This window comes from Tenrec ecaudatus, chromosome 1 (genome assembly GCF_050624435.1).
Source record: "Tenrec ecaudatus isolate mTenEca1 chromosome 1, mTenEca1.hap1, whole genome shotgun sequence".
Taxonomy (NCBI): Eukaryota; Metazoa; Chordata; class Mammalia; order Afrosoricida; family Tenrecidae; genus Tenrec; species Tenrec ecaudatus.
In genome coordinates, this window is record NC_134530.1 from 238,308,570 (window position 1) to 238,324,973 (window position 16,404).

A 16,404-nucleotide genomic window follows, 5' to 3' on the forward strand; every position below is an offset into this window, starting at 1 on the left:
TACAAGACTATAAATCTTTACAGAGGCAGAAAGCCTCAACTTTCTCCTACGGAGCAGTTGGTGGTTTCAGACTGCTAACCTTGTGATTAGCAGCCTAAATCATAACACCCTATAGCACCAAGTATCCATGACTTAGTACTTACATTCCCCCCAAAGGGCTGGCAGTTGACAAACTGAAGGCCCAACAGCTCTTAAAATCACAGTCAACTAGCAGGCCTTAGGGGTGATGTAAGCAGTAGGTTAACTAGGCGCAGCAGTCACAAAAGCCTAGAAAGCAAACCCGCCTAAAACAACAGCCAGCTGTTTGTCAATGACAATTAATTTATGAAGTCTTTATTAGCAATAACTGCTATTCCAAAGAATGACAGAAAAACATATATAAAAACTTAAAAGAATACTGTCCGTGCCTGAAACGAATAGAAAGAGGATATGCACGTGTTTACTGAATAAATCTAACAAGCTCACAAAAGTACCAAAAAAACTCAAACTTCCAAATGTAACTAAAAGTTAACCAACTATACAGCTACAGGGAAAAATAAGTACTAGTTGTCCTCTGATACAAAGTAAAATTCTCATGGTCAATTCTCTGAAACAGATGTTCTCTTCCACAAAGCTAAATGATTTTAGCAGTTTAAAAGATAAAAGTAAATTACCTGTTGCTACCTACCACTCTTTTCCCCCAGGTTTACACTAGGATTATTTTAAATTTCCTCGCATGTAAATTAACTCAGATCCATTTACTAAATATGCCCAGTCCCATGTTCAACTAAATTCTAAAATTCATGAAACTAGGGCTTGTTTGGTTCCACAGTAATTTCTCAGTGCCTAAGACACAATATATAGCCATGAAGTAAAGAATGTATGCTCCAATTACTCATAAACCTAAGAATAAAACATCCTTTGATATTCATTTTAGTGTTATTTAACATATAAAGCATTTGTATGTACCCACTACCTGCCCCACCCACTGCCATTATGCCGACTCCATAGCCCTGTGTAGGATTTCATAGACTGTAATCTTTAAAGTAGCAAACAGCCTCATCTTACTTCTGTGAAGCAGATGGTGGGTTTGATCTGCCAACCTTACTGTAAGAAGCTCTAAGCCTAGCCCAAAGAGACAACAGTTCTCTTTATGGGTACTTACAGCATAGAGGAAACAGCATAGCTAAATTAAACAATGAAAGGATAAAAGTGTAGACTATGACAAATGAATGCCCAAGCATGTAAATGATGAACTTAATGATAACACATCAAGAGCGAAATTTTCCCACTCATTTAACATGTTAAGAATCATCTTGAGTTTGATTGGATTAAATTTGATTAAATATCTGCAGTTGATAGAAATTTGTAAATTTCCTTCCTTAACGGTTTTGTCTTTATCTCAGATTATTAATAACTCTTAATACACTACCTCTTCGATTTTGCCTTCAGTGTATTTTAGGGGAGAGATAATCTTAAGAAATTAGGAATAACTCTTAATAATAAATGATTAACTGTAACTTTATTGTAACATTGTTAGGCAATAAATAAGGACCAGAATTCTCTAGGGAAAATGTGGTGAATCTGACCTTAATAATATTCATGAAAAAGAAATTGTCAAGAAAAGAGCCATCTTTCCCAGTTCAGAGTCACACATCTCTGCCACAGAGAAACTCATTCAACGTCATAGGAGCTCCACTTTTCAGGGTGGAAAAAAAAGAACTCATTCTACTTTCCAAATAAGTGACATCATAGGCCAAGCTCATTTATCATTTAAATTTGATAAACATTCTTTTGGTGTTTTGTTACTTCACATAAAACATCCCGAGCCATTCAACTCCTTTCCGTATAATAAAGGGCTTCAGAAATGTCATGGAAATTTCTATTGCCTTCCTATCCCATTCTTCCATGAACTTTTTGAAGCCCTTCCCTGCATACTCTAATCGCCTTGAACATTTAAAGTTTTGAAGTAAAAACTGTAAAAAAAAAAATGTAGACTCTAAAAATAATTCAATCCAATTCTACGCAACATGCATCTAAGCAGGGTTCTAGTAGGTAGGAAATGAATCTTACTCGTTGTGTATACAGGCCCCAAAGATATTTATCAAATGTAAGCCTAAGATAGGAATGAGAATACAGGAATTTCATGTGACTAGCACACACATAGTATCAGGAGGGACGGGTTCATGGGCAAGGGCATCACACTTGGAAAAAGAGGAAAAAGAGGTGAGCAAAAAAGAGCAAGGTTCTCAAGGGATGAACAGACACGGTGACTGCAACAACGCGCCCCATCCTAACAACCCCTGCGAGGGTGGCGCAGGGCTGAGCAGTGTTTCCTTCTTGTTACATGGGGTCATGGCGAATGGAAGCAACTCAATGGCACCCAACAAGAACAAAACACCGATGCTTGACACATAATGACTAAACAAACTAACGAATCACTAAATGAATAAAAAATAATATAGGAAAAACATGAACTGAAGAATCAAATTTCTGGAAAACTAGAGTTTCTTTCCCACTTTCTGCCATGTTATAAGTCAAATGCTCCAGATGTTTAGTGAAGCAAATGTAAAGGTTAAGACAATATACCAACGACTGCTTAAATATATTGTTTCCAGGTTGTAAAATAAGTAAGAATGTTAAGAAGCTATCCACTACTTTCCTGTCAGAATACTGAAAGTACCATGTACTGCTAAAAAGACGAACTGATATGTTTTGGAAGATGTAGGGCCAGAGTGCTTCTTAAAGGCAAGGATGGTAACATGTCATCTCATGTACTTTGGACGTATTGTCAGGAGAGGTCAATCCCTGGAAAAGGACATCAGGCTTGGCAAAGTGGAGGGGCCGCAAAAAAAAGAGGAAGGCCCTCCACGAGATGGATTGACATCGTGGTAGCAATAAAAAATGCTCAGGCATTTGTAGGGACAGTGCAGGACCAGACAGTATTTCATTGCGTTGCGCATCAGGTGGCCATAGGTAAAAAAAAAAAAAAAAAAAAGACTAAATGGCACCTTACAACAACACACAGGAAACTACACCAATTTTAGTATCTTGTCACATACCATTGGCTTGGTCCTAATTGTTCAAAAAAAAATCTCGTTTCAAGCATTCCTGATAGTGGAAAATTTCGTTCAATACATTGAAAAAGGAGACTTGTTTCTTCAAATGTACATTTTTATCTAGCAGATTTTGCAGACTTAAAAATAATCAAAATAACAAATAGGAATGAAACTGTAGGAACAGAAGTCCAAAGAATTGAGTTTAAGCTTACTTTTGATAACTGTAAAGTTATATAATAAAATTAAATAAATAGAATACTGCACTTAAATATATCAATAACATTTCCACATTGACTAGAAAATGATTTTTAAAATAAATCCATAAACATAAAAAGTAATAAATGATAGCATATCTACATTCTAAATGTGATTTCTCAAATGAACAAAATTTTAAAGAGCAGACTATCAATAGCAGTACCAAGGTGGACACTTTGGTACCCTGTCTTAAAATGCGTGTGATGGCGGAGGGGGATTAGACAGGCTTAAACATGATACTTCCTATCAAAAGCATAACAGGAGCCACATATATGACCTACTTACCAAGAAAATACATAGATTGAATTTATTTAATTGCGTACCGTTTTCTTTCTTTGGCTCCCTAATTTTTATGTATATTGCCAATTTTGCTTTTTCAAATAAATAAAAACAATCATCTATGTTCACTCATTTGGTTGTTACAATGTGAAAAATCTCCATAGTGGAAAACAGCTGATGAGGGTACTCCACACTGCTTTGCAATTCTGGTCATCTGCTTTCTAGTGCATATAGTTCTTGATGGATTGGCTCTTCTTCAGACACATACTCTATGGTTGTTATTGTTCAGTGTTGTAAAGTCAGGGATCCTATGCACAACAGAAACACAACTTGGTCCTGCTCCATTCTCACAATTGTGTTTGAGCCCATTTGTTGTAGCCAGTGTCCATACAGTTGGATATAGTTTACTACAGTGATTAAGACATTTTTTAGGCATCAATCTCACCTCCAGGGAGTCCATTATGGCTCATACAACCCTATAGGACAAAGTAACTACCCTTACGGATCTTTAAGATTATAACTCTTAATGGGAGTAGAATGCCTCAACTTTCTCTCAAGGAGTAGCTTGGTGGTTTTGAACTAATGACCTCATGGTCAGGAGCCCCATGCATACTTTATATGTCACCAAGGCTCCTCTTTTTCAGGCACATCATACTGAAATCATTGTGCAAATAGATCCCTTTGGTGGAGTAGTGGGCTAAATGCTGAGTGCTGACAAAAGGGCCATCAGTTCAAGCCACTCTGCAGGAAAAATATGAAACTACCTGATCCCATAAAAATGTACAATCTTAGAAACCTAAAGAATAGTTCTACTCTGTCTTGGAAGGTCCCAATGAATCTAAATCAACTGGATTGTAGTGCGTTAAAACCTAACTAAGAATGTGCCTAGCTCAAAAGATCACACTGTATGAAAACCTTGGCACCAAATACTAAAAGCTAGCATTCCCAATGGCACTGTGGCTTTATCTTATAAAGAAACAGATGCTCATGGAATGAAAAAGAATTCCATTAACTAACTTTGAATGGAGAGCGGAAATGAAAAAAGAAGCTTCCAATCACCAGAGTGGCTATGATTCTACCAAATCTGTTGTAAAATCCTGATAAAGAGCTAGGTGCTATATTCTGAGATCATAAGAAAGTATGAATAGCAAAAAGGAAAAGGGGATACGGCTGTTGAAGAGATAATTAAAGAAGTTTTTCTCTATACTATAAAAGAGGTATTGAAGTTAGAAGGTGGAAGGGAGAATAAAGAGTTTGGTCATCTTTTAAAATTAAATATATATATATATATACCATAGATACTAAAATCCCCAGAGCAAGACCCATATAGGGATCATTTTTATCTCCGTCCTTTAACAAGCTATTGAATTACTAAGGATGCCCTCAAGAGGAAACTTTGCTGATAATGTCCTCTACCTTGTTTTGTACGGTGACCTTTACAAATATATTCAATTGCCCAAACTAAACACTTCAGAACTGTTGTTGTTTTCTTAAGTACTCCCTCTTTAATACGAACATAACCAATCTATCTTAAACTCAAACTCACTGCCATCAAGTCAATGCCAACTCATAGTGGCCCTGTAGGACAGGGCAGAACTGCCCCTGTGAGTTTTCAAGATTTTCTCTTTCTGGAAGTAGAAAGGCCCTTGGGCTTTCTCCCACGGAGCAGCTGGTGATTTTGAACTGCTGGCCTTGCGTATCAGCAGCCCAACATGTAATCACTACACCACCAGGGTTCCGATCACCAAATCAATACTCCCTATAAAATAAATGAAATACTTGGGGCAAGACATTCCTTTAACTTTTCACTGTTAGATGATGCAAAAGAAGTGATTTGAGATCGCAGATTACTATAACTCTCTCCTCAGTTTCTGTGGCATCTTTGGAGCGGATAAGTACTTTTCACCCGCATTTCAAGTGCTGTTCAAAGGATTATGTTAGCAGATTGCCAGTGGGAAACATGCTTGTGTGTATCACTGTTGATCTTGTCTCTGACTGCAAGAAAAGAGCAATCATAAAAGAGGCTACATCACAGTTTTCAACTAGAAACCGCCAAATCAGCGTCTAGCCCTGGAACTAAAATGCGCAGGGCATCTTTGTATACTTAAGTCACTTACTTAAGGGCACTAAATCACTTAAGAGTCCTGTGCCTGTGATAGTCTGCTAGTCCAGGGATGGTATAAGGATTCATTTGTAAAATTGCTTTGATAAACCAAAGCTCTACATCACGCTCAAGTGGTACTGATGAGGATGACAGATGTAGTTAAGCCCCAAACAGAATCCTGACATTCATATGTTTCAAAGTTTAAGGAACACCCATATAGTCTCATGTGAACTAGAATGGATCATCAACAGGAGTAGAAGCAGGTAGCCACCCTCTCCCAAAACAAGGCTATGGGAGGATGATGTCTCTGCTCCAACTGAACTTGCAAACGGTACCTTTCTAGATTGGATCTTCCAGGACATTTGGTGTAATCTGGTCTACATGTAGAAGGGAGTGGGCAATCCGACCGAGAGTAAAATGCATTCTTCCTGCTCGGTACCTGGTCAATGACCCAGAAGGTGATGAATTGCCCTGGAGCACAGGAGACTGAGCCCTAAAATATCTAGTATGAAACAAGCGATCAACAAGCATTTGCTGTATCCCTTCGCAAGCCTCTAGCACACACCTCCACGGCTCCCTTCAACTGCGCTCACCCCTGGCTGCCGGGAGGCAAGGCCTACAAGTCTTCAGATGGTCCATGCCAACTCCCTCCCCTTGGCCACGCCAGGTCCAGCGGCCTCCGGCCATCACCCCCGCCCCGGCTCTCGCGTGCCCGGGCCGCAGCCTCACCAGCTGTTCCCGGCGGGTGGAGCTCCGATCGGCTGGCGCCCGGCGGCCCCGAACATTAACGACGCCCAGGAGCCTGGCCCTCGAGGCTCAGGCCCGAGAACAGGCTCCAACTACGGGGCCACAGACGGCTTCCCAACAGCAGTTGAGCATTTTCGCAGGAGCTTCCGGAAGCGGGCGGGAGGCGGAAACCGGATGCCGGAAACGACCATGGGGTCTCTTCCTCCTCCGCGCTCGCCTCGAACGCCTCCCGGGTCCTCACGGAGGAGATGGAGACGAGTGCATTCAGCCTTTTACTTCACATATTCGTTACCTTAATCGTGTTTCGTAAAACGAAGCAAAGTGGGAGAGCGCAGAGAAGTAAGAGAGAATTGGAAACCCTGGCATTCGCTTAATGGTTTAGCCCCGTTGCCATAGAGACCGAGAGTAACACCTCCTGGAAACCAGAACCCAGAAGCTATGGCTACTTTAGCCAGGTTGCAAGGTCGGTCTGCGACTATAGGAAACCTTTACTACTTTAAAAACAGGTAAGTCGACCAGGGAGGAATCTGAGAGAAGGCTGGCACGCCCCTACCAAGTGTCTCACAGGCCTTTCCTATGAACAAAAGTCCTAAGCCACTAAGTAGCACCTCTTCCTCCCCGCTGGTAGACCTGGACTAGGTTGGTCTCTAATTAAGAGTAAGGATGGGACGAATGACAATCCTAGTACACTTAATTTTGCTCCTGTGGAACCTGTACATGGACCAAGAGGCAGCTTTTTGATCAGATAAAGTAGAATCACAAGGATTACTGTTTGGTGAACAGTGAAAATGCTGTATCCTTTCGCCACATTTATTCCATCTCTATGCTAAATAATAATCCCAGCAGCGGGGCTGAATGCAGCGGAAGGTGACATCAGGATGGGAAGCAGACTCAGGCATAACCCGTGATGTGCAAATGATGCACCATTACTTGCTGAAAGTAATGACGATTTGAAACATTTACCAATGCAGATCAAAGACCGCAGCCTTCAGTAAGGATTGCAACTCAACATAAAAATAATAATAAAAATATTCAACATTAGAACTACGAGCAACATCATGACTAATGGAGAAAATACGTTGTTAAGACTTTCATTTTACTTTGCTCATGGGAGCCGCCAAGAAATTAAATGGATAGTTCACTGGGTACATTGTCTGCAAAAGACCTCTTTTGATGCTTTCTGCACTTAATGGTCTGTTTCACAATTGGCACCTCGTAGCTTAGTAGGGTAGATATGAACCCCCTCTCTCTGATTGGAATTAATTGCTTAATTTTGTGTTTCTACTACATTCAATCCTGACTGGTGGAATTTAGCAAAGTTTCTTCCAAGAATATAATTATAATTTAGTTTAAAGTGCTGAAGATGGCTTGAATCTTAATTCTGTATTACATTGGACTCAGTAATTTTTCATAAATTTAAAATTTATTTCTTGAACTGAAACTCTTCCATTAAACTCTTTAAATTTCAGCTTCCTTATCTGCAAGAGAAATAGTGCCTATGCATATGTTAATTAAGAGGATTAAATTATTTCCAGGCATATTAATAAGCATCCATGATGTGAAATTATAATAGAAAAATTATAACAGAAGGGGAAAACATGAAATGCAAATGATCAACTCAGTGAATGTCCAATACAGTTCAATTTAATATTTTCCCTGAAATTTTGTCTTTTAAAAAATTGATATACTAACATTTGGTGGTGTGTGTAAATTATAAGCTTAAAACTCCATTCAATGTAACATGAAGATACTTGTGTAAAGTCTACTCAGAAAAAAATAGTTTTTGCTTTTAAAATATTATTAATTAGAATTTTTTTTAATTCTTAATAATATAGACTGTTTCTAACACCAAAAGTCATCATTTATCCAGGTGAAGTACAGTATAGACAAAGTGAAGGTTTGTCTTTAATTGAAGGTAAAACCATTATTAATTTTTTGAATGTTCTCAAGATTGTAGCTTTTACAATAAAAAAAGACTGTTATTAATAAATATGTAAAAGGAGGAAATAAAGTTTATTAGTTGAAGATTGTATAATTCTAAAACTTGAAAAGTACATGGGAATGTCCTGAGAAGCTCTAAGGGAATAAATTGAGTGTGGAAAAGTGTCAGGTTACAAAGTAAATTTAGAAAGCTCACTAACTTCTTGTAACCAGTAAAACCGGTGAAGAATTGTGTAGAGAAGGCCAAACTCATTGCCATTGAGTTGATTCTGACTAATGGCGACCCGATCAGACAGGGTAGCACTTCCCCAGTGGGTAGCACTTCCCCAGTGGGTTTCTACAGGAATAGAAGGTGCTCCACCTTTCTCCAAAGGAGCAGCCAGTGATTTTGAATTGCTAACCTGAGGCTCTCAGCCGAACTGGTAACTACTATGCAGCTAGGGCTTCTGTCAAAAAGACGGTCTAAGGATTTTTGCATACTTATTCTTTCATTCCATTCAATATATTAGTGTTTTAAAATATTGCTAAAGAATTAATGTGCAAGAATGATAAGAAACAAAAATCTGTGCCATTGCTTGACCAGTAATTTTGTAGGATTTTGAGAAAATAAATTTACTAGGAAAAGGACATAGTGACAGCTTAAAGCTACATTCTTGATGTTTTCTCCGTCTCAACCCTTTACTGGTTCAACTTAATGGGCAAAAATAAGCAAGCCAGAACAATATTATTAAGAATTGAGCTGCTTGGAAGAAGCTTTACTCGGGTGAAAACCACACTGGTGGAGCAAATTAACTAGCAGAAGTGCATCTTCAAAATCTGCTACCAAATGCTTGAAGTTACCACTTCCGAGAAGGAGCAGCTTCCTTCCTTTGACACGATCAGTTTGATGTAGAATTGGGTGAAAGAACTCCTATGCCTCTTACCTCAAAAGAGAGATCCTACTTGTCCATCTGGTTCACTTCTAGTTTTTTTGTTTTGTTTTTTTCTTTTTGTTTTTATTTAATCATTGGGGGCTTATACAACTCTTATCACAATACATACATACATCAATTGTGTAAAGCACATTTGTATATTTGTTGTCATCGTCATTCTCAAATATTTTATTTCTACTTGAGCCCTTGGTATCAGCTCATTTTCCCCTCCCTCCCCACTACCCCATCCTTCATAAACCCTTGATAATTTATAAATTATTATTGTTTTGTCATATCTTACACTGTCTGATGTCTCCTTTCACCCACTTTTCTGTTGTCCATCCCCCATGTAGGAGGTTATATGTAGATTCTTGTAATCAGTTCCCCCTTTCCACCCCACCTTCCCTCCACCCTTCCAGTATCACCATTCTCAGCACTGGTCCTGAAGGGATCATCTGTCCTAGATTCCCTATGTTTGCAGTTCCTATCTGTACCAGTGTACATCCTCTTGTCTAGTCAGATTTCTAAGAAAGAATTGGGATCATGAAGGGGGTTGGTGGAGGGGGAGAACTAGAGGAAAATTGTATGTTTCATCTTTGCTACACTGCACCCTGACTGGATCATCTCCTCCCTGCCACCCTTCTGTAAGGGGATGTCCAGTTGCCTACAGGTGGGTCTTGAACACTTCTAGTTTTCTGAAAAAGAAAAAACATCTCGATATTTAAGTTTCACTGCCTGACCATGACTCCTCAACTGGCCTGAGCCAACTCTATAGATTTCCAGCAACTGAATAACTTCAGTTTGTATGGGCAGATGAAAGTGATAAGCTGTTCAAATGACAGTTTACAAAAATTAGGTTGAAAAAACTTGGGCCACTGCATACTTTGGAGTAACAACTAATGGATGGACTTCAGTAAAAATATAATAACTTTTACAGAGAGAAAGTAACTCCCCCCCAAAAAATCTGGAGCCCTTTTTAAAATAATTTTTAATTAAAAAATGTAATTCAGAATAGTTAAAGTGATAACAGAATAGTCACTTCTAGGAAAGTACCTTGGGCTTGGTTCTCTAGATGGCAAAGCCGATATAATTACACATACTTTTCTTGCTATAGGTATTTATATATATCAAATATATCTATATCAAGAAATGGTGTACACAACTGTAGAAGCAATCAAGTTCATGGAATATTCCAAGTCCACAGGTTATTTCTGGGGCTGACGAACCTGTGTTTGGCAGGAAGACCACAGATGGATGGCTACAAAAAAAGGATAAATCCAAGGTCAGAAGGTCAGGCTTATGGCTGCAGGGGCAAATGAGTCTAAGGTGAGCGGATCTGATGGGTTATCAGCCCTCTGATGTCTCCAGGATTGGCAAGAAATATAGCAGGGCATTGACTTTCAAGTCCAAAGTACTGGAAATCCATGAACCAGATGCAGGATTCAAACCCAGAAAAAAGCAAACAAATGTTCTCTGGTGTTAACCCATACAGGAAGTGTGCTACACCCAACAAAACTTCCTTGCAATTGATTGCGTCCAGGCTATGACCAGCATAAGGATGTGGCATCCCACCCTAATATTCTTACAACTGATTATCTACACAAAGCAGATCCCATTTTGGAGTTGTCTACATTGTTTTAGGTCAAATCATGGGGCATTAGTAGGTCTTAGTGGCCAAATAATTACTCAGCACCCCGTGGCAATGAAAAAAAAAAGTCCTATTGTGCAAAATCCAGGATAAATGTAGGCATCTGCTCTTGCAGATGTCCTGGATCATTCCATCACCACCTCTGGGGGAGTATTCCCATTATGAGAACACTGGATTGGGGGTTCTACCAGTCTCTAATCAACCAATAAGCCTGGTTTCTTTTATGGTTTTTAGTGTGTGTCCACATTTTCTCTCACTACCCAGGACCTTCCAAGGTGAATTCTTCCAGAGAAGTTAGCAGTGGTAGCTGGATGCCATCTAACTCTTTGGGTCTCAGGATCATGGAAACTAATGTTCAGACAGTTAAATAATTAGTTGAACTAGTTGCTTCTTTCCTCTGAAAAGGGAGATATCAGTAGCTGCACCTTAGATGGCTGCTCATGAGAGTTTGGGTTGTTTCATTTTGTTTTAAGGAGAATATTAAATCTTGAAAGAGAAAATGACCACACATATACACAGACACATCTAGATGAGGCCTCCTTTCTTGATAAGTCATTAATTCTTGATATAAAGTTGTTTCTTACATGTATATGAGTATCACTTGATTTGTTTCACTATTCCACCCAGCCTAACATATCATGGTTCTTGGGGAGTAGGGTGCTTGAGAAACAAATCATGAAGGAAGATGGAGAGTGGAGGCTTGTCTGACCTCTGCTAGGACAGTTGGATGGATTTTTTTCTTCTTTGGATATCCCCAGTCACATATGGCCACATGGTTATAACTTTGGTTTCTGGAAGTAAACTTTAGATTCTTAGAAGCTGTCTGGAGCAAATGAATGCAATGGATCTTAAACTGCAGCTCTGGGGGCCAAAAACACCTCTTGAATTTATCTGAGGCAAAAATCATGCAGCTTAGACAAAATGGCGTGATCCTTCCAGAGGCCAAAGGTTATAGTATATATATGAATGGGATAGTGTACATAAAAAGATTGAATTCGACTGTATTAAGAATTGTGTTTAGGATCTGAGTACACTAGGATTATAGGGATTTTTTTTCTCCCTATTGATAGAAGATAATATGTGATAAAAATGTTTACTGACAAGTGTAATGAGAGATGTGTAAGTCTATTGCCTTCAACCATTTAATTGGATCTGTTAAATGTGTAGTTGAAATTTCTGTGGTAAGGCTTAGAAAAGGTAAGCCCCAAGCAGGGAATTTGCAGTTGAAAAGATGCCATTCGACTTGTTGGAGACTGAACAACAACAACAAATGATACTTTTGGCCTTTTGTATTTTGAATTAGTGGCTTGTGCCTAAAGCTGGACAAATCTGGAACCATCAAGGAATTCTTCCCTCTAAGACTGAATGTGAAAAGGAGACTGGGGCAGCCTGAAATGCTTGCTAGTTGACCACTTGGATCAACTTGTCAAGTGGACGTAGGAGAAATGCAGCAATAGAGAGACAGGTTGAGTTTGGTCTGGTTCACAGGGATGAGAGTGGGTTGGCTGGTTTTAAGTTAGAGTTGTGTTAACCTGGAGCCTATGGCATGAACTAGCCCAAAGGGGTTAAGATTTGTGGGAACTAGAACAGAAGGGGCCTTGAGGCTAAGCGAGGTAGCCTACATTGAGTTGACTAGAACCAGATCAGATGAAGATAAGATTTTTGAGCCTGGGTATTGGTGCCAATTGCTGCTGACTTTAGGATGGCCTTCCCTGTTTGACTTTGCTCAGGGATACAGAGCCACAAAGTTCCAACTGGAATGAAGAGTCCTCATATCAGAGAACATACTTGTCTCCTCAGAGCACTGGGCTGATCGAAATGGCAGTGTACAGATGGAAAACCCAAAATGGGGAAAGATAAAGGAATGAAGTGGCTGGATTACAAACTTTCAGAGGTGGAGAAAGAGCAATAGTATCATAGAATTTAGGTGTAAAGATGTTCACATAGGTGCCATTTATTAAGCAGAGTATTTTTGTTTTGTTCACTAACAGAATATGAGGTTTAATGGAACTGGTGTATTTTCATCATGTTAGTTGCATCATGCTACATGCAAATATGAATTTACTGTTAGCTTTTTTATTTTGATTAAAATGTATGCATGGATATATAGCATTGTATACAGGTATCAAATTGACAAGACAGGTTCTAAGAATCAAAAATTTTATTCCCCATGTCCTTTCCAGAAATCGAAAGAGTAAACCATGCAGCCATATCTGACCAAATGGATAAACTTATCCAACTGCCATAGGGCAGAGGTCAGACAAGCCTCCACTCTCCATCTTCCTTCATGATTTGTTTCTCTGGTAACCCACTCCCCAAGTACCACGATGTGTTAGGCCAGGTTAAAAAGAGAAACCAATTACATGATTTTATGTCAACTAGACACTCCTGGCTAGGGGTGGAGTCAAATCTATCAAGCAGGTCACACTTGATGAGCTTCCTTGGGGATGTGGACTTCATACAAAGAGGACCCTAGAAGTTCCCCCTCTCTCTTTGGCTTGCCCTTCCTGCCTACTTTCCACCCTGAGAGCTGCTGGAGCCCTGCCATGTTTCCACCAACTTTGGATCCACAAGTCTCTGAACCCACCAGTCTGAGCTTCCTGCATTCAGAATCATAGCATGTGGCTGCTTGAGTCTGAAGAGTAACTATGGACTGTTATTGGAATTTGGACTCGAATTGGACTAGTCTGTAATGCTTTCTTGATATGTGTGGTAGTTACATAGTCTGGTGTCAATTTGAGGATTAAGAGTGTAGGGGTGGAGTCTAGCCTGTCAATCAGCATATAATCAATGAGGCCTCTGTATGGGCATGGCCTTCTCCTAAGCATTCTGGGAACTCCTGTATTCCTCCTTGGAGGTAGGAAATCCCCTCTCTCTCTGCTTACTCCTTGTGAGACATCCTGTTGAGAAGACACATGGAGAGAGGCTGATGGCAGTCAGAGCCTGGGAGCTAAAGGAACCATGTGGAGCCCCCTGCCAGCAGTGAGATGCTTACAGTGCACTGGATCCACAGACTTCACATCCACTGGCCTGTGATCTTCCTGCATTCAGCGTCATTCCATGTGTTTCATGAGTCTGAAGATGACTTTACAGATTGGTGTCGGACATATGGGCTAATATTGGACTTATGGGCTGGATCGTCTTCTCGATGTTCAGTTGCTCGTATATAAAGCTCTTTCTTATGCACATATGAGTGTCTGAATTTGTTTATTTAGTCTACCCAAACACAAAATGTAACTTTTTCTTGATCAAAAGTTATTTCTTGTACATATATGAGTGTCCATCTCTACTCAACTTAGACTAACACAGCATCGAATGGTTTGGTGAGATACATAGTTTTTAAAATGGTAGGGGAGGGCAAAGTAAACTCAGATTAGTACATCGCAAATGTAGGTGAGACCACAGAAGCAGGTAAAGGACCACAATTGGAACACTTATGTTAGATCAAAGGGCATACAGGATAGGACCAGGGCAGCCAGGGCAGGACTCAAAGGGCATAATTCATGGTTATGCAAACCCTTGCACTGTGACCTGAGCTTGTAAGAGCCCAGATGCTGCTACTCACCAAATTAAGATGCAAATTGACCTTAGGGTACCTCAAAACTGGTTCTGATCTATCAGACTCAGCAACTGTAGCCTTCAAAGTGTTTGATAATGCCTATGAAATTTCAATAGCTTTACCCATTGTATAATTGATCATATTTGTGAATGTCTGCAGCAATTATAAAAATCATATAAAAGATATCATTTATCAAACTTGTATACATTTGAAGGTATATTTCTATTTTCTCTCCAGAAAAAATACAGCCTGTATGTCTATCCATACATTTTCTCATAAAATTCAAAGGAAAAAAAATCCACTTCCACAGAGTTGACTCTTATGCGTATGGACTTTATCTAGGTTTGTCAAGGTATTAAATCTCTATTAGAGTAGAAAGCCTCCTCTTTATCCCTCAGAGCAGCTAATGGGTCTGAACAACTGACCTTGCAGTTAGCAGCGCAACACGTACCAGCCATCACCACCAGAACATCTTCATAGATCACATTACTACAGCACGGTGTATATAATGATTTTTGCCTTTATTGCCTTTAACTCCTGTACTAGACTGCATGGTCTCAATTTGTCCCATTGCTGTTGGTGTCCATTTTGATCACTTGATTAATAGGCTATCTGCCAGACTTCTCCACTATGATGTTCTTTATAATTAACAAGATTTTTTTTAAAGAGGTACTTTGAAACTATTACATGTACTACTCTTCATCAAATATTCAGTTTAGTGACTTACATATTAATATCAGTTTGGAGCATGTTTTCTATTTTACTCAATGGGTCAAAATGCATTAATAAGAGTAGCAGATTTGACCATGGGAGCTGCCCATCATTGAGAACTTTCTTGGTTTTCGACACAAAACATATTCCAAGCTGATTCCATTTTTTTAAATCTCAACCTAGCCCTGGAGTTAATCAGTTTTCCAAAGAGCTTGAGATATAGTACATTAATACAGCCTTCTAGCTAATTCCTTATGTATTATCACTCTATACTCTATGCTTGTGCCTATCATTGCATTTTGGAGGGCATTTTTGTTACTGGATTAAGGTGGGGTTAAGTCCTGACTTTAGTAGAGGATGTGAACCAGGTCACAGCGTTTGTTACCATGGGGACATCTTTAAGACTGCTTTACTAGAAGGTGTGACTTAAAATGAACCCTTTGTTTTCCTTTGTGGTATGGTCACTACAACCCAAATAGCCTTTTCTGAGTGTATAAGAGCCACATGGGAAACACAGAAATCACTGTCCAAGATCTATGCAAGAAGTGGCTGAGGCTTCCTAGACTAGATGCACTAGCGACTGTGCCATGGAGGATCAAGGGAGCAGCACTGAGACTATAGGGCACCTTGTTCTCATCTGGCAGAGACCATGAGACTATGCCACAGAACAGCAGGTGGACTGGCTTCCTGGATCACAGAGGCAGAGCCAAGGGACCACTTGGTTGAGCAGCTGAGAACCAGAGAGAGACTTGGTTGATGGCTGAGGAGACAGGTTGCTATAGATCAATAATTGTATCCTTACTGTTTGTTGATCTTGACTTGGCTTAACCAATTAACTTCCCTAATAAGCCCATTAATCATCGGTATTGTCTGTGACATCTGTGTGGCCAGTGCGACTAATTCTTGAGCCCAGTGTAGATGGAAAGTGCTGTGGGAGAAATGGTTGCTATCAGTGTAGGTCAAGAGAGACGGACCACGGAGGCATGTCTGCAAACTGCCTCTTGGCAATAGGGAAGCCAGAGGAGGTCAGATATATCCAGCCCCACGCCATGAGCAGCAGAGCCCTTGTGCCTCTCAGTAGATATGCCTTGCTCTTTGGTATTATTACTCTCAGGCCCTGTGAGGAGAGAGCTGGAGAATATTTGTACTCATTTTCACTTACACACCTGTTTATATACAACTTACATATCTAATGAAAGCCGTCTGCATTT

At 39.8% G+C, this 16,404-nt stretch overlaps 2 protein-coding genes across 5 annotated transcripts in view; one reads left to right on the plus strand and one right to left on the minus strand.

Moving 5' to 3' along the window:
- Nucleotides 1–6,580, minus strand: part of GPATCH2 (G-patch domain containing 2) — a 181,386-nt gene extending 174,806 nt beyond the window's left edge. The window contains exon 1 of one of the 3 annotated variants that reach the window (XM_075530380.1): nt 6,406–6,580. In XM_075530380.1, the coding sequence (XP_075386495.1) occupies nt 6,406–6,461 (56 nt within the window). In that variant the 5' untranslated portion in view covers nt 6,462–6,580. The remainder of the gene's footprint in view (nt 1–6,405) is intronic. The other 2 variants (XM_075530374.1, XM_075530389.1) reach the window with 2 other exon arrangements.
- A 42-nt stretch (nt 6,581–6,622) lies between these two features.
- SPATA17 (spermatogenesis associated 17) overlaps nt 6,623–16,404 on the plus strand; it is a 282,434-nt gene continuing 272,652 nt past the window's right edge. For both annotated transcript variants that reach the window (XM_075530400.1, XM_075530408.1), the window contains exon 1: nt 6,623–6,929. In XM_075530400.1, coding sequence (XP_075386515.1) covers nt 6,862–6,929 — 68 coding nt within the window. In that variant the 5' untranslated portion in view covers nt 6,623–6,861. The remainder of the gene's footprint in view (nt 6,930–16,404) is intronic.